Source organism: Rhinolophus sinicus, linkage group LG18, assembly GCF_036562045.2.
Source record: "Rhinolophus sinicus isolate RSC01 linkage group LG18, ASM3656204v1, whole genome shotgun sequence".
NCBI lineage: Eukaryota > Metazoa > Chordata > Mammalia > Chiroptera > Rhinolophidae > Rhinolophus > Rhinolophus sinicus.
The window spans coordinates 7,128,370-7,154,134 of NC_133767.1; the positions used below are offsets into that span (position 1 = coordinate 7,128,370).

Below are 25,765 nucleotides of genomic sequence, written 5' to 3' on the forward strand. Positions count from 1 at the left end.
TGCCCCACTTTTTTGTTTTAAATCTACTCTCTTGTTGACGGATATCTGAGTTGTACTGAATGTTTCTGCCATGTGAGCAATGCGATAGCCATGACTCTGTGTGTCTCTCCTGGGGCCCATGGGCAAGTGTTTCTCTGGGGTGGAGCTGAAAATCTCGATTTTGATATTGGCCACAGAATTCCAATGTACAAAGAACATTATGTGGACCAAGTCTATGTGGGCTGGACACGGTCTACCAGCTGCTGGTGTGTAGCCTTCAACACAGGCTGACACCTTCACGGGAAACTGCAGAAGAATAATTCTATAAGCAGGAAAACACTGCAGGCCCCACTGGCTCCTGCCCATGAGCTAGCTTAATTCAAGGACAAAAGGGCCTCACGGGAACAGACCCTGTGACCTTCAGGCAGGTGTTCGTGAAGACCATTTCTTAGAAATGAGTTTTTGAAGACTTTCGGATGGCAGAAAGTTTGACCTCATACCTACTCACGCAAACCCGGAGGGAAGACGTCTGTGGTTGTGCCCAAAGGCAGAGCCCTACCCTGTACTGTGGGGTTGGAGGAAAATCTGACAACCTGTTAGGTCACACAATGCACTTGGAAATGGCGCTACTAAGCGACTGACATCGCCTCCAGACTGGGGACTTGATTTCAATGACAGAAGGTGATAAAACTGCAGAGATTATGATCCCACGTTTGAAAAATCCAATACATCCCAGTCAAAAATAAGTACATTATGTGAGCACCCATATTTATATGATGATACTATTGATACATGGAAACAAAATGTCATAACAGACCCAAAAGTGTCTCCAGTGATTTTCTCTGGGATGAGCTGCAAGTGAGTTTTCTTTACTTACCTGGATTTTTTCCCCTAACGATCACATTACTTTTATTCCTAGTGACATGAGAATGTGACTGAGCCAATTACCTTCGATGTGCAAATGGCCGCTCTCCTGAAGAGCCCAGAATGGATCGTCCTGAACTAGAAAAGCTTTCAGAAAATGGCGAGATTTCTTTCAACATGCATTCACTGTAAAACGTGGCTCCGAGATAGCCCGCTGTGCTTTGTAAAAGATATTCTCTAACGGAGAGTTTCCAAAATGACAGAAAAGCAGATCATCAATCGCAATAAACAGAAAATTACAGCGTCGGTGCAGAAAAACACACAGAAGTGGGTATCCTTAACTGAAGGCACTGATTTCCATTTTTAGTTTTTGCAAATGCATTTTCATAAATAAAGTTTTATTAGAACACAGCTGAGCCTCTCTGCATTCTCTGTAAAGCAGCAATAATCACCCTCACCCTTCATGCACGTATTATCCGCACTAAATATGCAGACTGCCTGGCCCGACAGGCGCTCCACACAGGAGCTGACAGCAGTATTCCCAGCACGACCCCACCGTCATCACGAAGCAGGAGCATCGTATGGAATGGAGACTACACTCCACCTGTTGGCCAGCTGCCTGATTTGGTCAATAAAGTTTTATTAGAACACAGCCATGTCGCTTTGTTACAAACTGCGTGGGGCTGCTTTCACACCACAGAGGCAGGGTGAGTAGCTACAACAACGTGTGTGGCCTGCAACACCTAAAATACTTATCATGTGGCCTTTATAAAACAAAAAACTTTGCTGACCCGTGATCTAGAAACTGTAAAGTGTGACACCAAAAAAAAAAAAAAATTGTTATGATTCTGTTTTGTCAACAATTGTAGAAAATTTATATTTCTTTCCCTACGTACATAAAGGCTGTCGGCACAAAGTTCCAGACACAAAATGGCATTTCAACTGCTGACAACCAATTAAATCCACTCAGTTTTATCACTTCCTACCCAAACTGACCACCGCTTTTGCTTGAAAACATATGCCATCAGAGCAGCTCAAACCTCAAGCACCAGGAAGGTGGTTGCTATGCTATTTACAGAGAAACCAATACCTTGCTTTCCTCCTGAGCCAGAGCACAAGGATGGGGGATATTTTCCATTAATTTTAGAAGCTTTTATGACCAAAGGCAGAAAAGATTTTTCAAGAAGACAAAAAGGTAATATGTTAGCATTTAAATCTAGTTTTCTTCACAAAGGAAAACTAATTTCTACATACGACATAGCAGGGATTGGGCTGTTACCACAGCACACACTTCGTTCAGGGGAGAAAACCTGAATCGAAAAGACTGATTTTCAGAAGCATTCATCTCAGGCACCTGGAAATGAAAGAAAGCTGCTGCACAGAAGCGGGTCTTTGTAGAAAAAGAAAGTTTTCAAGTTTTTGAAACATTGCTCTCCCTGCCCTATCTTTACATTGTTAAAAATGGATCTTTCTTTGAAACCACCTGGAAGGTGTAGGAAAAAAACGAAAACTCAGCAGAATCCAATTTCAATCTCCTTTGCTGAAGAAATAGTCTTTGCCCCAAGCAGTCCACAGGGTCACCTGCACAACCCAGAGAAGTCAGTGAACTGGGGCATTTTAAAGTTTCCACAAAGGTTAAAGAAACTTAAAGTTCTTGGCCACTGTAAAAAGAAGAGAAAAAAAAAGAGGCTGACAGTTTGCCCTGGCAAAGCTGAGTTTTGGGGACTGAAAATGGAACCTGTGAGTCACACCGAGGAAGCCTAAGGAGGTAGAGTATATATTCAGCTCTTTGCTTCAGCAGTTCCAGAGGTAAAATTTACTTTCGTCAACGGAAGCTGCGGAAAAAGCTGGCTGCTAATGGGGAAAAAAACAAAATCAGCGACAAAGGGAGTTGTGAGACAGAGTAGTTTTCTGAAAAAACCAAGCTAGGAAAGCTGTGGGCAACTTGGCGAAGGAAAGTGCTGAGGTGGGTAGGAAGTGGAGGCAGGTCCAGGGAGCCTGGCAGCCTCTCCGAACTGCCCTGAGGATGAGTCTGAAACACGCAGGTCTTGGAAAGCGGTGACAGTGGATTCCAGTGAGGCAGGAGGCCAACCTCTGCCTGCGCTGGGCTGTGGGTTTCCTTAAAGGGAACCGAGGACCCCACTGCTCGTTATTCTGGTCAAGTCTGTCCCAGGACAAGCAGGAGTGGAGAACCAAGGAGGTGGGAATGGGGAGACGTCTCCTCCCCGGGGTTCTGGCTGCATTGAGCCTGGATTCAAGGACCCAAAGTCGTTATGAGCTTCGGGTCTGGAGTTTGTCTCCCGGCTCTGCTGCCAATTAGCTATGTGACCCTCGACATCAATAAATCTCACCATGCCTCAGTTTGCTCCTCTATAAAACAGGGATAAGAGTAATGCCAGCACATCAAATGACACCAACAGACTAGGAAAAACGCCTGGCACCAGTGTACACACTGCACGAAGGTAAACCAGCCAACCTGACAAGGAGCTTACTGAGAAAGATATCCACCCAAAAGAATGGCTCAAAATTAATTATCAAAACAGGATTCTTTGTGCTTTACAGTCTTGTAATCCACTCAAACACACCCCCAAAGTGGATTAAATAAAAATATTCAACTCCTTTCTACAGAGCTATTGGATCAAAGCAGGTTCTTAGCTGAGCTACATAATTCATTTGATTAATTTGCACTATAATGAACCAGGAGAAGCGACAAAACCTCAGTGTCACTCCAAGTCCAATTTTGAGTCTATTTCAAGCTGCAAGACAGTCATAAAATGCACCGGGAAACAGAATTGGTGAGCTTAACCTCCAGCAAGGACCATCAAATCTCAGTGACACCTTTGTAAATGAAGGCAAGGTGTGACTAGCGGGGCGGGGCAGGATCCCAGCCAGTGCCGTTCTCAGAACTGGGTTAGGATACCAGTTCCAGTTGTGTGACTGGGATATTCTACTCAACCATTCTGAGCCTCAGTTTCCTGACCCGTTATTGTAAGGATTAAACGAGAGGATGCATGCGATGCCTCAGTCCAGTGTGTGACACATAGTAGGTGCTTACTTAATGGTATCAACTGTGTAATTTGTATTTCACAATTCATTCATTTACTCATTCATTTCTAGGTGAGCGAGCCACTTTGGGGGAGATTTCCACTTATTCCACATAAAAGAGTTGCTCAGATGGATGTTAGCAGCAATTCTTAGATATAAGGTTTGCAAGCCTGTCACCAGAGCCGCTGTGCTTTGTGTCAGCCCCTCAGTGGAAGAGAACAGGGAGGTGACAGAAGGTTTTAGCTCCTTTAAATGACACAAACAAGAACACCAAGCTAGTAGAAGCAAAGTCCCAAGTCTGACTATCACACATCAAGAGCCACTTGGAAATGACAGGCACTCTCAGGCAACACTTTTCACCAGATGTTTCCCAGGGAGACCCAGCCAAGCTGCTACAAACGGGAAGTCTTCAGGTGCCGTCCCTTAGGACCAAAGTACAGAGCCTGAAAAAGGAGAAGTCTCCCAGAACCACTGACTTGACCCACAAACCTCCATCTTCCTGAAGGTCAGAAGATGGCTGGCTGAACTTGATAAAGAAATTTCTATCAAATAACCAACAGCAGTGAGGGGGTGTGGGATGTGGCAGTCCATGTATGCTTGTGTCAGGGAGACTCAGAGAGGAAAAGGCAAATGAAAGAGAAAACTTTCTAATCCCATCACTTTCAGAAAAAGAAACATAGCACCTGAAACAGAAAAGACTCTCTCTAGTAAGAATGACAAACCGAGAGAGCAAACAAAAAGAAAATCTAAAGGCGTTTGGCTTCTGTCTCACTGCCACATATCAGTCAGTTGCCTGCCTCCTGACAACTTGGCCAAACTTTTGCACATGCTGTTCCCGCAATCCAATTGCCCTTCCCCTCCTCGTTGGAAAAACTCCTATTCTACCTTCAAAGCCCATTTAGAAATGACCAGTTCTGCAATGTCTTCTCTGAGACAGCAAACCATGCCTCCTCCACCACCAGGTCTCAGAGTTAATCCCCCTCTCTCCTGCATTATTTCTTTTGGTTCAGCAATCACTTGCCGCTATAAATTACTATTTTAGGAAGCTAACTTCCCTAGTAGGCTGTGAGTCCCTTAAGGCAAAGGAGAGGGTTGATTGTTCAATGTATCCACTAATCTGGCATTTGTTCATTTACTCATTCATTCATTCACGCATTCATTCAAACATTCACTGAGCACTAAAGTGGACCGTGGTTGCCTGCCTGTCTGGCATCCATTTCCTATCCAATAGTCCCAGTTTTCACTTAGGGACCCAGCCCCCTCCCAGCTTTCATTCTCCACGTCTGAATGGGGTTCTTCCCTCAGCCTTTCATGGGCCCGGCTCTCCTTGGAGTTAAAAGTGAAAGCCATGCAAGAAGGCCTGATTCCCATTTCTCGCCAGACACAGAGAAACGTCAACGGGAAGAGCGCGGACTCCGCAGTCAGACAGCTGGGGTCACACCCTGGTTCCACACCAGCAAGCCCTGTGACTCACGTCCAAGCCTCAGTTTCCTCAGCAGAAAGGATGCGGCGAACATTAAATCTGACAATCCCATGTAGCACAATTAGCACAGGACCTGAGAACAGAATAAGCCCTCAACTACGCTGTCATCATCAACGTCTGATGGCTCTTTTCCTTACATAAACGTCACCCAAAGCCCCACAGGTCACAGAGCACCAAGCACATAATAGACCCTCAAAACACACTGGTGGGAGAAATTCTCCAGGATTGACAAGCCAGTTTCTTCAACTAATAAATTACAAGCAAAGAAGAAAGGGAGGGGAGGGAAGACAGAGATGAGAGAGCCTGTAGATTAAAAGAGACTTAAGAGGTCAATTCACCAGTCAGAACACGTGGACGAACCCCATCAGAATCTTATCCAAACATTTGTTTGAAGCGGAAATTTGAACACTCACCAGATATTTGATGCTATTAAGGGATTATTGCTAAATTTTAGGTATGTTAATGATATTATAGGGGTTTTTCTTCTTTAAAAAGGGGCCCTTATATTTTATTAGAGATACATTCCAAAATACTGTGAGATGAAATCAGTGTTGTACTTTGGATTTGCTTCAAACCACTGTGAGAAGCTGGGAAAGTAAGAGGATGTCTGGTTGAAACAAGATTGGCCCCGAGTTGACAACTGTGGCAGTTGGTGACGAGTACATGAAAGCCCATGAGATCCTTCTGTCCATGCCTACATATATTGGATGTATGAATAAAAGTAAATAAAAACAAAGTCACATCATACTTTCCATTTTGAGCATCAGTTCAATTTGTTCTCAGCTTAAAGTTCTTTCTCCTGAATCCTTACCTGGAATCTGGCATTTTATATAAAAGCCTCCTTTTTTGTATAAAAATGATTCTCAGATACATCAAGAGTGTTGGAATCCATTGGTGCCAATTTATGCAGCAAGCGCTGCTGGCAGAACTGCCCCCGAGGTCTGAGGCGCTGCAGGAACTTCTACGTTTTATCGGAACGGCGAGCACATTCAGTTATCTACGGTGTGTAATAATGAATGCATTTTTGACCAGCTTGATGCTTACGCTTACTTTTCCATTAATAGTAACTCTGCCATCAAAATGACAATAAATGTAGCTAATATACCATTTATGTCACCCATGAGCCAAAATTCCGAGACTAACTACACTCACAGTAAATGATAAGTACCCTATAATTTGAAAAATCGAGCACCAGCTAGTCTGGGAGGAAGCAAAGATCTGTTTACAGAGCAAGGGCTGGTGGCGCTGAAGAAGGGGGCGCACAGGTGAGCACACAGCGGGGACACGGGGCTGTGAGGCCAGACTCGGGACAGTACCACGGGGCAGAACAGAGTGGCCTGGTGAGCAGAGAGTGAAGGAGAAACGACGGGAACAGCACCCACTGTTCATGCACAGACACGAAGACACACATGAGCTTTGGGGCGAGGAACAGTACGGGTCTAGCCTCAGCTACCAGGGAATTACTGTGAGCAGACAGAAAAGTGGGGGGGGTCCAGAAGGAGAACAGGCCAACACAGGAACGTCTGGAGAGGTACCAGGGTCCCGCCACTGAGTAAATGGCTCCCGAGCGTTTCAGCCACGCTTGTGTAAGTCAGGACTTAGAGCCCCGTCTCCCTGGCTCAGGTCACACGCCACCCCAGGGCCAAAGTGGGGACTTGGCCAGAGAGACGGCCAATAATGGGGGAGGTCATTCCTGCAAAGGAAATGAGAACAGACGGGAGACGAGAAGCATAAACATGCCCCCGTCTGCTGCAGGCACTGACCCTGTACTGAGTCCTCAAAGCCTCCCTCCAAGTACGTATATCGCTGACGACGCTTCACTGACGGGGAAACTGAGGCTTGGAGAGCTCAGGTGGCCTGCCCAGGAGCACATGACAGTAAGGGACAAATCTGAACTCAGTCTGTCCCATGTGGTCTCTACACACGACCAGGCCACAGAAGGTGGTGACGAAGAAATGCAAGATAAGTCCAAATGCCACCGGCATTTTATGTTTTTCTTGATGGCAAAATGCTGGAAAAGAATGGAAAAATCTCTGGACATGAGTCTACACCAAAGAAATTATACTTAAGAGAGGTAAAGCGGACTCTCAGAACAGATCCATCCATGTCCTCTGATGTCTACATCTTCAAGAGGGATGGAAAGTTCACCAAAGAAATTCTGAGTGTCATCACTAAGATCCCCAAAGAAAAAGAGGGAACACTCGAGAAGCTCCAGTTGGGGACCTTCTCTGCTGCAACCTTGCACCGTCCGTGGCTCATCTCCTCGAACCATCACGTCTCCTGCTCCCAGGGTAGGGGAAGCACTGGAGGTGCAGGAGGGGCGCCAGAGGCTGCACACAGGAGGGACCAAGTAAACGTGCCAAAGGAGAGTTTGGAGGCATCCATCTGTCTGTTACTCTATGCCACCCCAGGCTCTCCAAGCTAAACCTTCCCCTCGATTGAGTGCCAGAAGAAAGTGTACCTCCTCTAAAGAACCCCCGTTTCCTTCCCACCAAGGCGCTCCGAGCTATCGTGGGGGCCTTGGTACGACTCCTTCTCAATCTGGGGTTCCAGAAGTCACATCGAGCACTCTTTCAACATGACACTGAACAGCTGAATCCATTCAATGGACTGTCACTCCATTCGATACTCCTGGAAATCCTACTGCACGCAGGAACCGCGTTAGGCAATGAATATACAACTAAAAGACAACGCTCACAATCCCTTCACGGGGCTCCCAGCCTGGCTTTCCATTACGATTTGCTTCGGAAGCAGGTAATTCCAAGCACAAAAGACACCACACCTTCTTCTGCAGTAACTTGGGAGTGGGAGAGCCTCCTCCCAGCCCAATTGCAAACTGCGGTCATCTACAGCCAGCTTTCTTCCTCACCTCTTTCCATTCATTCTCCCAGACACGGCTAGTAACTGCCTTCCCTTCTGTCAAGTTCATCTTTTGTTTCTTCAAGGAGCTTAGCCTTCCAGAGCAGAGCAGAAGGCTGATGGCTTTGGGCTCTGGTGCTAGATGGCAGGTGATTCGAATCCCACTCTGCTTCTTACCAGCTGAGAAATGCTGGGCAAGTTACTTAACTGCTCAACACTCTGTCTGTGAACAGTTTCTTCCTCCAGGAACGCAGCTAAGGATTCCATGAGTCACTTTGTGTAAAAGCCTTAGCACGGAGCCTGGAAATGAAGTATGCGCCTAACAGCCAGCTGCTAGTATTACAGTGGCTGTTAAAGATCCCGTGTTTGTATCAGCGTTTCTCCCGGACCAGATTAACCTACACCTGCCAGCATTCTCTTTCCCGTTCTTCCAAAAGTCACCATCACTGGGCATCAAGACCATCTTTCTACCCTCCACTCTTGGCCCCTGACGCCCCCAGTTACTGAAAGATAACTTACAGTCTTGACTTTGTGTTCTGAGCTGTCTGAGGGGCTGGATTCCAGGTCACTGAGCACAAATGTGCAGTGTGTGTGTGCAGATGGGTGAGGTGGTTTTAATGCTTGGAGAGACACCTAGAGAAAGAATGTTCAGGAACTCCCTTTTCACTGGGAGGAAACACAGAAGAGTAATTCCACCATTGGGGTATTTAAAAGAGTTATGTTATTTAAATTTAAATGTTTCTTCTGTGTTTGCCCCTCTGAAATAGAAAAAGAAGTACCTCAACTGTCCCCCCACGTTCTTTCATTATTCCACTCCCACACGTGCTTACAACTCTTTCTTGGTAAATGCCAACCAACCCATGAATGAAATGACAGATAAGCATCACAAAGAACGTTGTAAAGGGCTCCATGAATGCTAACAGCACAAGTCTTGCTGTAATGAAATGCTAATGATATTCACAGATGAAAGCTCACTGACAGGCTCTCACTTCACAACCAAAACAAAGGAAGAAAAATCAATCTGGGGTAGTAAATGCCCTCATTGGGGGACCGTCTCTGCTTCAACCTCAAAGATCAGCATGCTGACGAGAGCCATCCATCAACTCTATGGATCCCTCCAGGGGTGAGGAAATCACACCAGGACAGGAAAAGAAGTTAAGGCTAGAAGACAAATCTACACCCGACCACCGCTCCCTCTGATGAGGGAGTTCAACACTTAACCCTCTGGCAGCTGATGGGAAACAATGCAAGGGGGTCCGACAATAACTCAGAAGTACAGTTGTGTACTTATATGTGTGTGTACACAAACCCAGATGACTGGTAACAAATACTACAACCAAATACTACTACACACACCTATACATATTTTACATATTAGTAACCTAATCAAAAACTCAGCCTCCCAGCTTTACCATTGAGTATGGTGATAATGGTTTCTGATAAAAAATAAAAAATAAAAACACTATCATATCAAAGAAGTACATTTATTCTGCATTTACCAAGAATATTTTTATCAGGCACCAATGACGAACATTGTCAAGCGACTTTTTAGTACCGATCAAGATCAATACCTGGTTTTTCTCCTTTGACCTATTAATGAGCTGACTTGATGAATTTCCTAACATTAAGCCATCCTTGAAATTCTAAAGAAACCCCATTTTTATGTGGACTGTGCCTTTAATATGTGACTGAATTTGATTAGTATTTTTCTAAAATTTTTATGCATCTACGCACAAATGAGACTAGTCTACAGCATCGTTTCTTATAGTATCTTTGTCAGGCTTTTTAAATATCAAAGTAAAGCACACATGAACCAAAATCCAGAGGGACAGATATAAGTATTGATAGAGACATAGGTATAACTGTAGAGAATGATTTAAGGAAATATAAACAGCAAAGGTCTTCTGTGTACACCTTGAAGGGTTTCCTAGAACTCACCATGAAACTTGCTACCTTCCAGGGAAGCAGTTCTTTAGTTACTTTTACAACTTTCTTCCACACGTTTTTTGGTACCTTCAGATAGTCGGCCTCGTCTTCAATTAATTTTAATAAACGTTATCCTAGAAAATAGCCCACCTGATCCATAGTTCCACATTTACCAGCACAAAGCTGCATGTGGTATTCTCTCCTGTGTTTAATCTTCTCCAAGTCCAAAAGTACATTTGTTTTCTTATTTTTAACATTACGTATTTATGTTTTCTCTCTTATTTCCTGGCCAAAGGTACCCAAAAATCTCAATTAAATGATACGTTTCAAAGAGCCGGCTCTTACTTTTCTTAACCAAGTGCGATGCTTTGGTTGTTTTGCTAACGTCCGTTTAACAGGCTGGGCCTGTTTCTGGAAAGTCCCCAGGGCACCCCATCTGCAAGGAAGGCACAGCCTCTCTCAGCCTTACCTCAATGAGCTTTCTTTCATAGGAGCTTGCCAGTTCCTCAGAGACTTCTCCCGGCTTCTGCTCAGTGACCGTTACTTCTCCATCAACATTCCAAAGATTTGGTACAACTGTAGGAAAAGAAAAGGCATTCCACACATATTTTAGCAGTAATCAAAAATTCTTCTCTCAGCCAAAAAAAAAAAAAAACTTTTCCAAATGGCTTCTCTAGAGAGAAAGCTCTTTTTTTTAAGGGGAAAAAGAATCACAATACTAATTGCTTTGACACTGCAACATTTTCCACCCAAGTGCAATGAAGTAAATGATAAGCTGTATTTAAAAATGGAAGAACTGTCACAGAGACAGAGGCACAGGAGTCTGGGGACTCATGTCACTGTTTCCCATTCCAGGGGGAGACAGACAAGGCACTGGCGAGACAGAAGGGCCTGTACCGGCATCTTTCATATGGCTCCAATTTCTTTTCCTCCAACAATAAAGTTTGCCAGTGAGGTAGCGTCCGCCTATAGCCCATGTAGTGGGGTCAGAGTACATGCAGAGCCACTAAGAAGTGGCGTTGATAAACTGTACTAAGAGTGAAAGCAAGGCAGCTTCTGGAAGAAAAAAACCTCTCAAACCAATGCATAATGGCAATGCAAAGATGTCTTACCCAGAGACCTGCTCCCAGGTCAGCGCGAGAATTAACGGTATTGGGAGGTGAAGTGAAGAGAAAAGGTGGGGCCAGGGAGCTCTGGTTAAGAAGCTTTGACTTTGATGAGTAGAGGATCCTTGGGGTTTTGCATGTGCAGTGACATTAATTTGCAAAACAATGTTTTAGGAAGACAGATGACAGAGGTAGGACTTGGGTCTGTCTGAAGATAAGGTAGGGTACATAGTACAGTCTCCATCAATAGTTGTTGGACTTCTCTGGCTCATTCCCAGTTTGTATTTATTTACACAAGACAGGGGATGGTGGGTGAATAAGGAAGAGCCATATGGCACTAGTCCAGGAATGCTATGACAGAGGTTTGAAATTAGCACGTAGGCCTTTACAGAGGTTTGACGTTAAAAGCAGGGAAAGGATGGTAAAATGGTTCGAGGGGGTGGAAGGATCTGGCACAGAGTGATTCAGTAACAAAACAGGATTTCATAAATGTTCTTGAACATAGTCTGTTCTGCGTGCTCTCTAAAGCTAACTGAACAGAACTGAACGCCACCCCAGTGGGCTTTATATGTGAAATTTAAAAAATCAAAAGAAAAACTTCCATAAAAAAAATATTAACATGGTAGGCACCAATAGGTATTCCTACTTTTAGGTCTATATCCATATGTGCTCGCTTTGTAGAGAAGAGTAAATATAATAAATACAAAACTGCAAATGAGCCAGATAATCCCAAGAAAAGTAAAACAAGAGCAGAAAAAAACTCCTGCATCAGTGGTTAAGAAAAAGGTCCAAAGCACCCCTATGTTCACTGCAGCATTATTCACAATAGCCAAGGCACAGAAACAACCGAAATGCCCATCCACAGACAATTGGATAAAGAAGAGGTGGTACATTTATACAATGGAACATTGTTCAGAAAAAAAGAAAAAAGAGTGCAATCTTGCCATGTGTGACAACGTGGATGGACCTGGAGGGTATTATGCTCAGTGAAATAAGTCAGACTGAGAAAGACAAATACCATATGATCTCACTTATCTGTGGAACCTAAAGAACAGAATAAACAAACAAGCAAAACATAAATAGACTCATAGATTCAGAGCACAAACTGATGGCTGTAGATGGGAGGGGGTTGGGGCGTGGGGGAGAAAGGTGGGGGATTAGGAAGCCCGCATTCGTAGCCACAAACAGTCCCAGGGATGTGAACTACAGCGCGGGGAATAGAGGCAGTGATGTTAAGTGTGTGGTGTGAGACGAGCACCAGACTTACCAGGGGGATCACTTCATAAATTATACAAACGCCTAACAACGACACTATACACCTGAAACTAACATAATACTGTATGTCAACTATCATTTAAAAAATACAGTCACAGAACGTGAAGTAGAGCGTAGGGAATATGGCCACTGGCATTGGAATAGCTACGTATGGGGTCAGATGGAGAGTACACTGGTTGGGGTGATCACCGTGTATGGATGCAAATGTCTCATCAGTATCTTGTTTTGTACACTTGAAACTAATAAAAAAGAACTAATAAAAAACAAAGAAACTAATAGAAAAGAACGATCCAACGGTGTGTGTCAAGAATACGGATGAGCCCACGTCTCATCAACTCTGCAGACCCAGCTTCCCGTGTGCTCTGGGAGGGAAGGCTCCTGGATGCCCCGACTAAGTGTGACGAGATGCTAATGAGGCAAAAGAACAATGTCAGGCTAGCCCTCCCGTGACAGGGATTTGAGAGACAAGGGGACAGGATGAAAGGGAGTGGCACTGAGCAAATGTGGGGGTCGCTGAGCCTGAACTGACCGGGGGCTCCACCCTCAGCCCTTGCACTAAGCGTCCCCCGGCCACAGCCAGTGGGAGTCTGCAGAGGCAGCAAGGCCCCTGAATGACAATACAAAACATACTAGAATGAAACCCTAAGTTCTTCCACCCCGGTAGTGACTACGGCTCCAGCCACTGCAGTCGGGAGTGACCCAGTAACAACCTGAAACCGGAAATAAGTATTAAGAAAAAATTTAAGGGACTTTCGGTTAAAGGTGGCAGACTGAACACACTAATTTACAGTCACATCCTCTTAGAATCCCATTAAAAGACCAACTTAAACCAATTCTTTCTAAAGGCCTTGCCCTCAAGGAAAAAGAGAAGGAGAGGAAAGAAGACAACGAAATTTTAGAAGCCAAGAAGCAGACAGATAACTGGGAAATAACTTGACAGGCCTGAGAAAACTCCATTCTTAGCTTCAAGGGGGCCACACCAAATTACCGCCCAATTAAAATGGAACAACTTGCCAAAGGCTGATCAACTACAGGACACTTCCGGAAGCGGTGGTGAACCTGGGGCTAAGAAGCAGTTAACAGAAGACTAGGAGTTTGTTCTCTGGAAAAGGTAAAGCAGTGGGTCTCCACTGAATTGAAGGCAGGGATATATAATTGAAAACAGAGACATTAAAATAAAACACGCTGAAATTTTGAAGTTCTTCCATTTCCCCCTGCCACCACCCATTTGCAGAACAGCAGGCAGCCCTCTAAGCAAGAAAATAGAAACCTTTTTCATGGAAATCTAACTGGCTGAAAAGACCTAAACAGACCAATTAGGGGGGTGAGGGGGGGACCTCTCCAGCGAAATAGCATAGTCAGATCATCCCACCAAAAAATGATCATAGAGTTTTAAATTCGCGTTTTAGTACCTCACTCCTGCCTCTGAGCAGACAGGCAGAAATCGCCTTCCATTTGAGACATAACGTGAAAAATAGGGACCAAAATAAACCGAGAAAAACAACTTGTAGGAGAGACACAATTGAGGGAGACATATACTTCAAAAGCAAACTATCAGGAACATTCCAAAAAAAAAGCTCTTTGGAAAGTGAAACTATGAGCGCAGAAATGGAACACTAGATATAAAGGCTAGGAGGTCAGAAAACTTCCAGAAAATAGAGCCAATGGAAAAGAAGAAACGAAATGGAGAGTCACCGTATGAGAGCAGCTCAGGAAAGGAGGAAGGGGGGAAAAAAAGGGAAACACAGAGAGGAGGGAATCAAACATGCAACCCCAGAATTGTCCTGGAACCAACAGACACGAGGACTGAGATGGAAACGCTCCACGAGCAGCCAGCATGAGGGACAAGCCATGCCCTTGCACCTCATCAGGAAATTCTAGAACGTGGGGACACAGAGAGAAGTGGGCACAGACTTCCAGAGCGGAAGCAGAATTTTACAAAGGAGAGAAAATTAGAAATGGCATAGGATTTCTAAACAGCAGTGCTCTAAGCTGGAAAATAATGAAGTGACACCGTCAGCATCCTCAGGGGAATTGGTTCCAAGCTAGAACTAATACACCAACCCAAACCGTGTTGAGAAGGAGGTAAAGACGTTTTCAGACATGCAACCTCTCACAAATTTGACCTCCCACCAAAAACAAAAAGATTGAAAAACTTAGTTAGGAGAAAACAGATTCCAAGAAATAAGGGCTCCAACACAAACACAAGGGAGAAAATTTTTCATAACAACCAAAAGGTGAAAACAACACATGCAGCCATCACAGATGATTGATGGATAAAGAAAATGTGCAGAGGGTGAGGGGGGAGCGGGTATGGCAGGAGAGGGAAAAGGGGATCAAATATATGGTAATGGAAGCAGAACTGACTCTGGGTGGTGAGCACACAATGTGGTACACAGATGATGTATTACAGAATTGTACACTTGAAACCTATGTAATTTTACTAACCAATGTCACCCCCAATAAATTTAATTAAATAAAAGAAAATGTGGTCCATCCATACAATGGACTATCACTCAGCCATGAAAAGGAATGAAGCCCTGTTCCATGTCACAACACAGATGAACCTTAAAAACAGCCAATGCGTGAAAGCAGCTAGACACAAACCACCTAGTGTTGTATGATTCCCTTTATCCGAAATGTCCAGAACAAGTATTAGTTTTCAGGGGCTGGGAGGAATGAAGGAGGGAGTGACTGCTAATGAGTACACAGGGTTTCTTTTGGGGGGCATGAAAGTGTTCTGGAATTAGACAGCGGTGATGGTTGTACAGCCCTGCCCATGTGCCAAAAACCAGTGAGTTGGGCACTTTCAAAGGGTAAGTTGCCTGGCACGTGAATTCCCTCTCCTGAGGCAGGAGGAGGAGCCCAGCGGCACCTGTCGGAACAGCCACAGTGAACTGGACACAGTCCCCCCGAGCGGCCAGGCTTCCTCCAGCGACAGCAGGTCTGAGGACTGGCTGGGAAAGGCTGCCTCAGGATGGAACTGACCGGTGCCTAGTTTTTTAACATACTGAGGAGACTGGCATAGCTGAGGCAGCATTCGGAGTTGAACTGGTATTAAGTACATGCAACACCAACCAAAGTTTTTGAAACAGGGAAGTATTAACTCAAAAGAAATCAAAAAGCTGTTCAAAAATACTGATTACGTACCTCACGGCTCGGCTGGGGAGCGTTTTCAGAGTCGTGATAATGTAATCATGGGGCCTGGACGGAAAAGATTGTATGTCTGGGCTAGAGCGTGTGTGTGTGTGTGTGTTCTGTGCAGGTGGAGGGATCAAAGAAAGCGAACCTTCATCTTCCACAGGGAGAAATCAATCAATGGCGCCTACAACGGAGAAATCAACCAGTGGCAGGAGACAGCGAGATCTCAAGGCAGCAAAGGAATCAGTGAAACGTCTGAAGCAGCTGTTTGTGGGGAGAGGGAAGCGGGGCGGGTGGCAGCTAGAAGCATCCTATCTTGTACAGTAAGGTCTTTTATAATAAACTGTGTATAAACGCTCCCCGTGTCTCAGGAAAAGCTGCACTCCATCAACGTGCACTCCCATAGTCAGCCATCCTGTCCTGTTTATCCGTGGGGCAAAAATTACAGAAGTTAGACTTCAAATAGAAAAATCTGGCCCAAACAATAAGCCTTCTCCTTTTAAATCCAAATAGTCAGACACTGACTCTGTGTTTGGTGGAAGCACAAAGACCTTGACTCTAAGTCAGAACTGTTTCGCGTGGTCCAGGAAAGCTGTGGGCTGGTGAGTGCCGCGAGCAGGTCGCGTACACCTGGAGAACGGGACGCTGTTTGTCAGCTCCCTGCAGCCCGCCATTGCTGCTTCAAAGTGTCTGTGATAAGTCATCTGCAATAAGGAGACACTGTGCTGGTCTCGCTGTCAGGCACCAGAGAACACATGGGGTTTTCTGCCTAAATTATTTTAAGCAAAACTTCAAGTACCATGGAGAGCAGTTTGGCAAACAGTATGATAAGGTTACTGTTTTGCTTTCAATTTGAACAAGCTTAGCAGGACCCCACATGCAAACAGTGGGAGACGCTGGTGGCGGAAGAGGATAAAAAATCATTTTCAATTCAGAGACGGTTCTCCTGAACATTCTAATGGACAAAAGGAGGTGTGCGAGGTCCTGTAACAGCAGGTGTGCCAGGTTCTGTGTGATGGGAAATCGGGACTCTTTAAGGTTCCCAAGGAGAAGGGTCCTCCTGGGGGAGGTGACAGGGATCCCTACAGGACAGCCGGTGCCCACAGTTGTTTCAGCAAAGGAAACAGCCTTCATAATAATAGCATCTCCCACTTTCCAAGAGCTTGCTATGGCAAGGGGAGAGCATGGGGAACGAGAGAGCGTGAGCGCTGCAATCTGATACCAGGTGGAAAGTCTGGTTCCACCACTCACCAGTGAGTGACCTTGAGAAAGTCTCGTATGCATTCACTCAAAAACTAGTTGCTAAAGATTCCTTATGTGCCAGGCACTAGACACTAGAGATGCAGGGATGTGTTAAAAGGGGATGCTGATATGAAGCTTACACTCGAGTGGGGAGACTCAGAAAACAAAGAACTATTTAAGGTCAGGATACAAGAACTACTATGGGGGGGGGTTAAAGCAGGAGAAAACACGGTGGAAGAATACTAATTAAATAAAGGGTAAGGAAAGGCCTCACTAGGGAGATACCATCTGCGCAGAGACCAGAACAAAGTGGGGGTGTGAGCCATGTGAAGGCCCAGAGGACAGCATTCCTGTTGACAGCAAGTGCAAAGGCCCTGAGGTAGCCACAGGCAAGGAGGCTAGTGTGGCTGTAAAATGGATGAGGGAGAGATTGACAGGAAATAAGACCACCAAGAAGATGGCAAGGGTTTTCAGGCTATGGTATTTTATTCTGAGCAAAATGGGAAGCCCCTGGAAGATTCTGACAAGACTTACTTTTGTAAAGGTCGTCTACCCTCTCTGTGAAGGAGACAGTGGGGAGGTTAGGAGGGAAGGTACTCAGCTCAAGCCTCCCTTCCAGGAAGGGCTTGCTGTTCTGTTGTAAGGGGCACAGTTAGCTGACAACCTCCAGCTCTAGCACCTTCCAGATGTGCTACTCCTTCCCCCTGGGCCGCCCAAGCCAGTGGATGAGCAGAGAGAGGTATTTCTGCCCAATGTGGGACCCCTCTGACAGGCCATCTTCGCACAGAGCTCCCCCCAGGCTGGGTGGTGAGACTTCGTTAGCTCTGTATCCAAGCCTGAGAGTTCCCTGCCCAACGCGCCTGTCCCCTTCACCCTGCACAGGCATTATCCCCAGTGTCCCTCCTGCAGTGTGGACACTGGCTCGGATCTGCTTCCTAGAGGATCCAACAGACACAGCTAGTCAGGACGCCAGGCCCGTGGTCCAGGCAGGAGGTGAAGACACTGGCCTGGACCACACAGAATGCAGCGGTGTCAGAAGGCGCAGAAGAAGGTGACAAGGAACAGTCAGTAAGAACTGACAAGGGACAGCAGTAAGAACTGCTGACACATGTGACGTGGGGTGTAGGTGAAGGCAGGAGTCAACGTAACACTGAGATTTGCAGCTTCAGGAACCTGGGAGAGTGGAGCTATCATTTTACTGGGCTGGACAAGACTGGGGAAGGAGCAGGTGTGGTCGGGAAGAGGTGAGTGAGCACAGGAGTGGGTTTTCAGACAACTCAGATTTGATACAACCCTCAGTCATCGGAGAAAAAAGATAGCACAAATGCATTAGCCTATGAATCTGGAATTTAGGGGAGAGAATAGGGTTGGCGATATAAAATCGGGAGTCAATAGCATAAAGATGATAGAAACCACAGGACGAGGTGAGATCACCCCACCACTGAAAGCTCAGTTTCCTCCTATTACAAAACAATAATAATAATAGTCACAACTCCAAAGAGCCACAGGATGAAACACCACTGCCACCAGCCCCCAGCTCGGCTCTCAGTTCAGAAAAACCAGGTGTCAGCAGGGCAGCAGGCCTGGCATCTCGGGCGAGTTTCTGTCAGGGGCTGTGATTTAACACTGAACACGTTATGGCTTTGTAGAGATGGGGCAACAACAAACTCTGGCTGCTACTCAGCTCATTCCAACCGTGGGGAAGGGAGTCCCCCAAAACTGAGAAATCTGTACTCAACCTAGAGTTTCTCAGGAGAAGCCAGGCCCTAGTATTTGGGGAAGAAGGAAAACAAGAGATGGTGGCATTGAAAAGGAGTGGCTACTCCCTACTGGTGCAGGAGAAGGTCCCACCACCCCGCCTTGGGCTCAGGCAGGACAGAGGCAAAGAGCTACCCTGTGTCCCCGAAAGTAAGACCCAGCCGGACAATCAGCTCTAATGCCTCTTTTGGAGCAAAACTTAACATAAGACCCGTCTTATTTTACTATAATATAAGACTGGGTCATAATATAATATATAATATAATATAAATACCGGGTCTTATGTTAATTTTTGCTGCAAACGACACATTAGCGCTGACTGTCCAGCTAGGTCTTATTCTCGGGGAAACAGGACCTGTTTACTGAGCCCCACGAGCACAGCAAAACCCCACTGATTCACATCGTCTCACTCAAGGCTTGACATCCATTGCACAGCATCGCCACTGCACAGAGCAGAAAATAGCGACTCAGGTTTTCTTAAAAACACAGCACAGGACAGACCACCAGTAATACTAACCCGTCTGCCTGACTTCAAAGCCCCGTGCTCTTCCCAGGTCACCACGTGCCTTCCTACCATCCAGAGCCTACTCAGCACCGTGGTACCAATTTCCCTTGTGACAGACTTCCAGGGCCATGTGCTAAAACCCCAAAGGAAAGCCACTTCCCCGAATGCATCACACACACACAAAAAAAAAACACCCTTCCACTCTGGGTTGCCTACTTGTGGTATAAGAACGCTATAAATTTCAAACTCCAAAAGTTGAAACCAAATTCTTTAAAAACTTACTATCAACCCCCCCATCTCCCAGACAGGCAATTGTCTGGTACAAAGCAGGGGGCTCATGTGAGAGCCAAGCTATGCAAAGGTTACACAAAGAAGGTCCTACCCTGTGATATCCACAACAACGAAATCTACCCAGAGTGCAAACTCGTCTGCACCCCCAAGAACATGACCGGCAACTGTGGACTGGGGGGTGTTGTTCAGAGCTGAGGAAGAGCTCCATACGATGAGAAGTGGGGGCAGAGAGGCAGTTCAAACCCTGGCCCGTCACGAACGAGAGTGAGACCCCAGGCCCACTGCTGCATTTCTTTGAGCTCCCGTTTCCTCATCTGTGAAATCGGGAGAATGATGCCTCTCGGTGAAGATGAAACAAAAGGATATAAACTACTTTATATTCTCACTCCAAGTAGTAAAGATACGATCAAATGTTAAAAGGCGAATGCAAAATGACAGGCTGCCTTCTTTTTCAAATCAGAAAGCCTTTTCATCAGAAGTTTCCATCTCCTCCAGGCCTTTCCAGAGAAATCTGCTCACCTGTTCAGATGGCGCATCTCTCTGCCAAGAGAGCATCTAAATATACATAACACGTGTACAGGGACAGCTGGGCAGGGCTGTTGCATAAAACCAGAACTGTCATCACACCCCTCGCCAAGCACATTCTCACCTGCTCATGTGATGTAGCTTTGCAGACGCTCTGATACAAACTTGAGTTGTGTTTTCTCCCAAGTGAAAAGTAGTTTGACAGTGAAAACCACTTCTTTTGCTGAAATAAAACAAGTGGCGAGGTATGCCAGACAGAGCGACTTCCTGCCCTCAGTGGTGCAGACTGTTTGCTGAACAGGACTCTGGGCCCGACCGCACGCCCCAGCCCAAGGGAGGGTCAGCTTGCCCACAGCGGGACAAGGTGACACAGATGGCTCCAAATGCTGTCTGTAAAACTGCTCATTGCAGAATGCAGCCATGTCTAGGCTCGAGGATTAAACCAGTAATAGAAATGTGGGTGACACGGTTCTATTTTGGTGGGAGGGAAGGCGGGAAGGAGGGGGGAGGAAGGATACCGTCCAGGTGTGTACCTGGTGGCCAGAGCAAGGACAAAGGGCCCAGCCAGCTGTGAGCCTTGGTAACCTGAGTACGGGAAGCAGGAGGCAACCGCCAATGTCTTCACTCTCAACCTTTGTACCATTTTGTATGAAACAACAAGCATGTGTGACTTCTGCAATTCATTCTCAAAGCAGCGGAGCTCTACCTATCAGAGGCAAAAATGGTTCATCTGTAAGATCTGGGTTTATGGGAATCAAAACCTTCCCTGGGAAAATCGCTGTACAACCCGCCCTTAAGAAGATACTCCCGGAATTTCAAACTCCCGTGCGGAGGGTTTCTCTCAGCTGCCTGGACCCTAGGATTCCACGCCATTCCGCACGTATAAGATGCAGTGAGTGACACAAGAGGATCTGTCAGGAGAATGAGAGGAACACAGGAGCGGGAGTCAGACGGACCTGGGTTCAAATCCCAGCTCCATCACTTTCTGCAAGGCCCTTCCTGTCCTGGGCCCCGACTTGTGTTCGGTAAAGAGAGGACAACCGCACCCATCTCGCAGGTTCCCGTCGGACGATTCAACAAGGACACAGACGAAGCACCTGGCAGAGGTGAGCACGCTCTGTCCACGGCGATGGCGGGGGGAGGAGTCAGGGAATTAATGGAACATCAGATCGTGACCTTGTCTATCCGCCTAGAATAGAAGCATCTTAAAGGCTCCACCTTGTTCGTCTGAACCCACAAAATGCTCAGAATCTACGGGGCACAGATTTGACTCTCAGTACTTCCTGACCGACTGCCCAACAGTGCAACTTACCAAGAACATTGGTCAATAAAGATTTGCTGCTCTCACCCGAGATGCCATCTCACTGACAGGCATGTGTATCACAACGCTCGGGCCTTGATATGTTGTCCTTTTATTTCTTTAACAGGTTTATTTTTTCAGATTAGAAAGTAACACATGCTCACTGCAGGAAAAACAAATCCAGTTCGGTATTTTTATGCCACTGGGGCACATACATGTCCACCAGAGCCCTGCAAATCCAGGAACAGGGCGAGCGTGTGAATCCCGACCTGGCCGACAAGTCACATGAGAAGCCATTGCATGTCGAAAACAGCTCGGATTCTCTCAAAGGTGGGTAAGCACCTCCTCTCTCACTCGGTCCATGCAGCTCTTCAGGGGCTGGGCAGCTGTCCGAGATGGGAAGACCCAATCATAAAGCAACAGTAGTCAGTTAACATTGACTGGATGCTTACTAAGTGCCTGGCCCTATTGTAAGCGCTTGACACGCACTGACATATTTCATCTTCCTTCCCATTCCACAAGCGGGGGAACGGAGTCCACAGTCTTAACCACTGTGTTACACCATCCACAGGAGCTCCCACCCCTGCCCTCGACCAGCAGTCTGGCCTGGCACAGACCGACACGAATCTTGATTCCAGAGGAAGTGCCTGAGCAAGCTTCAGACGGATTGGGTAAGCTGTTTCCCAGGATGTGGGTCTTTCCCACGTACCCGGCCGCATCCCGGAAAACACACTGAGTCCGGAAAAGTTGATATTCTAGATGTGCCCACTTATTTTCTGTGTCCCATTTCATTATAAATTCAAAAGTAATACAAAAAGCACAAGGTTGTTTTAAAAAATTCAACCCAAGAGAACTGAAAATATATGTCCATACAAAAACTTGTATTCGAATGTTCACAGCGGCATTATTCGCAATGGCCAAAAAGTGGAAGCAGCTCAAGCGTCCATCAACGGGTGAATGGATCAGACCAGCAAAACATGAAATACTCATACAACAGAGTATTATTTAGTCTTTAAAAGTAGGAAATTGGAACACGTTCTACAACATGGATAAATCTGGACAACATTATGCTAAGTGAAATAAGCTGATCACAAAAAGACAAACACTGTCTGATTCTCCTTCTGTGAGGTACCTGGAGCAGTCAAGTTCATAGGGACAGAAAGGGGACTGGTGGGTGCCAGGGGCTCGAGCGAGAAATGGGGAGTTGCTGTTTAATGGTATAGAGTTTCAGTTTGGGAGGATGAAAACATTCTAGAGATGGACGGGGGTGACGGTTGCACGACAATATAAATGTATTTAATACCGCTGAACTGTACATTTCAAAATGGTTAAGATGGTAAATTGCATGTTATATGTATTTTACCACAATTAAAAACTTCTTTGATGAATGGAAGTACTGACGACGCATGCCACAACATAGATAAATCTTGATTCCATTTACATAAAAAGTCCAGAACAGGCAAATCCACAGAAACAGCAAGCAGTTTCATAGTTGCCAAGGGCTGGGGAGGGGAGAAGTGGGTGAGAAGTGACTGGTAATGGATTTCTTTTCAGGGTGAGAAAATGTTCTGGAGTTATACAGTGGTGATAGTTACACAACTCTGTGAATATGCCAAAAAAAAAAAAAATTCAAAACACTCAACTATCCACTTAAAACAGGCAAATTATACGGCATGTGAATTATATCTCAGTAAAAAAAAAATTCAAATTGATAGCTAACAAATGTTCCCCAGCCCCAAGTTCCCACAGAGTGTTCTGTGACCTTGAACAGCCGCCTCACGTCCACGGGCCTCAGCGTCCTCATGGATGAAACCAAGCAAAAGACCTTCTAAGTTGATTTCAGTGCTAACGTTCATTGTGTAAACCACACGATCAAGCAAGCACCTGGAGCAGTGTGCAAGCATGGTCACCACCCCGGACGCCCACAGCCAATGCACAGAGGCAGTCAACGGAAGCCCGTAATCCAAGAGATACTGGAGAAGGAAGATGGTTTTGTCGAGAGAGGGGGTTAAAGGAAAGCTCACACAATTAATGCTGAAAACTGGAAACCCGTCCCTGATCTGTGGACCCATAGGAGAGCAGTGTCAGGGCAGAAATGGAGATGCCCAGAACTCAGGCAGCGAATAGACAATCATCATCCCTGAAACTCAAGGCCATGGGGAAGTGTAATGTTTCAAGGGGCGAAAAGAAATTGGCTTAGAAAAGAAATCATGTTCAAAGCTCACATCTCTTATGAATTCTAAAAAATGCCACAGGTCAGGCCACAGCTGAAAGGAAAAAGAGGTTACAAGAGACACACAGGAGAAGCTTCGACATGGCCACCACCTGCTTAGGGACAGAGAGCAGACCGAGGAAAAGTGGATGCAAAGGTCCAAGCGGCTGCATTCACCAGGGCGGAGACCCCTGCAGGAGGGGGCAGGGAAGGCTGCTGAGTGGGGCTCGTGCCATGGTGGTGACCCCAGCAGGGAGAACCATTAGGTCAGCACCGACGCGATAGGAGCGGGAAGCCTAAATGCAGGTTCCTGGACCCCTGTTCCCAGAAATTAATTCAGTGGGTCTGGGGGGGCAGGAATCTGCATTTTAATAAACACCTGGGTGGTTTCAGTGCACGCACTAAGTTTGAGAACCAGTGCGTTAGGCAATGCGAAAACATCCTAAGACAGAGAAACTAGGAAATGGGAGAAAACCACATCCGGGGGCTGTCCTGCAGGCCCCACGTGATGGGCCAGGGCTGGCCCCACTCCCGCCCCTGGGCACTCCACGAGCCTCGCCTGGCACAGTGCCCTCCGTCACAGCTCATATCAAGGCTGCTGGCAGAGGCAAGGCAGACACACACTTGGCCCTCCCCCCACTGGGCACCATGGGGCTTGTTCAAGCTGCAGGAGGGCAGACAGAGGGAGGAGTCCAGGTCAGCCAGTGACCCTACTAGGCCAACAGAACCTACGGCGCCCCCTCAAAGATGGGGCGGAAGCAGGTGGCCCAGCCGTGACCACTCTGGATTCTGACAGACTCCCCTGGACACCTGGGAGCTGAGTGAGTGCATTTCCTTCCCACGTGAGAAAGAGACCAGGATGTATTTGGAACACCGTAATAAATGACGCACCAGAGGCTATTTCCAGCAGCCCAGAGATTTTCAGCAGCCCTGACAACTTCCCAGAAAATCTTAATTGTATCTAAGAAGCCAAAGTGAGGAAGAGCTGGATGAAGCCGAGGACAGAAGACACAGCAGGAGGGACCTGGGGAAAGAACTGGAACAGTCCAAGCAGAAGGCCTGAATCCCCCTCTGTGTCTCTGTGCTGATAAGACGGCTCGTCTGCTTACGGCAGTCTCTCTGTGTGTGATGACTATGGTCAGATAATGACAGAAGTCTTCCTCCGACTGAGATTCAAGGAACTTTCCCAAAGGAGGCAGGAAGTCCTCCTGGGTGTCTGACTGGATATTAAACAAAAAGCAACCACTCTCGCCACACTGACACCTCTGACAAGCCCCATGTGACATGGGCAGATGGAAAGTGTTTCCTTTTAGCTAAAATTGTGAAATAATAAGAACCCCCCCCGACACACACACACACACACACACACACACACACACACACACACACACGTCTATGACCCTGGCTCCTGACACAGAGCTCCTAAATCCCTTGGAATTTCCTGGATTATCGATAGGAGAGTCTTTTGTTTTAATCAAGTAACACTGGGTGGGCTCCCCTGGGTGGGGGCTGACCACCGGAAAGATGAAGATTAGAAGCTTGGATGTTTCAGCCCCACCCCCATCCTCAGGGAGGGAGAAGGGCGGGAGATTAGGTTAAAGCTCCTTCATGCCTCCATGATGAAGCCTCCATAAAACTCCCTGAACTACAGGGTGGGGGGAGAGGAGCTTCAGGGTTGGTGGACACAACCGCGTGCTGGGAGGGTGGACACCCCAGCTCCACGGGGACAGACGCCCCTGCGCACAGGACACTTCCAGACCTCGCCCTGTGTCCCTCTTCACCTGGCCTTTCATCTGTGTCCTTTGTGATAACCCTTATAATAAACCCGCAAATGTAAGTCAAGGTTTCTCTGAGTTCTGTGAGCCACTCTAGCAAATTCCTAAGCCTGAGGAAGAGGAATCCATGACTTATAGCCAATCGGTCAGAAACACAGGAGGTAACCGAGCACTTGCGATTGGCATCCAGGTGGGGACAGGGCCTGTGGGACTGGGGGCGGGGCTCATGGGAACAGGCCCTTCACCTGTGGGGTCTGCACCAATTCCAGTCAGGATCAGGCCGGAGTTGAATTGCAGGGCACCCAGCTGGTGTCAGGAAAGTTGGAGAATCGGTTGGTGTCGAAACCCATCCCCCCTCCCGCCCACATTTGGTGCCAGAAGTGTTGGGAGTAGAGTAAGAGAAAGTGCTTTTTCTTTTAGAAATACAACTCATTCTGCAAAACAGCTCTAGAATTCTGATGCCGCAATCGTGTTTTTTC

General features: G+C 46.5%; 1 protein-coding gene across 3 annotated transcripts in view; it reads right to left on the reverse strand.

Moving 5' to 3' along the window:
- Nucleotides 1-25,765, reverse strand: part of SNX29 (sorting nexin 29) — a 425,148-nt gene that overhangs the window by 220,959 nt on the left and 178,424 nt on the right. For all 3 annotated transcript variants that reach the window (XM_074322948.1, XM_019715145.2, XM_074322949.1), the window contains one exon: nucleotides 10,626-10,732. In XM_074322948.1, coding sequence (XP_074179049.1) covers nucleotides 10,626-10,732 — 107 coding nt within the window. The remainder of the gene's footprint in view (nucleotides 1-10,625; nucleotides 10,733-25,765) is intronic.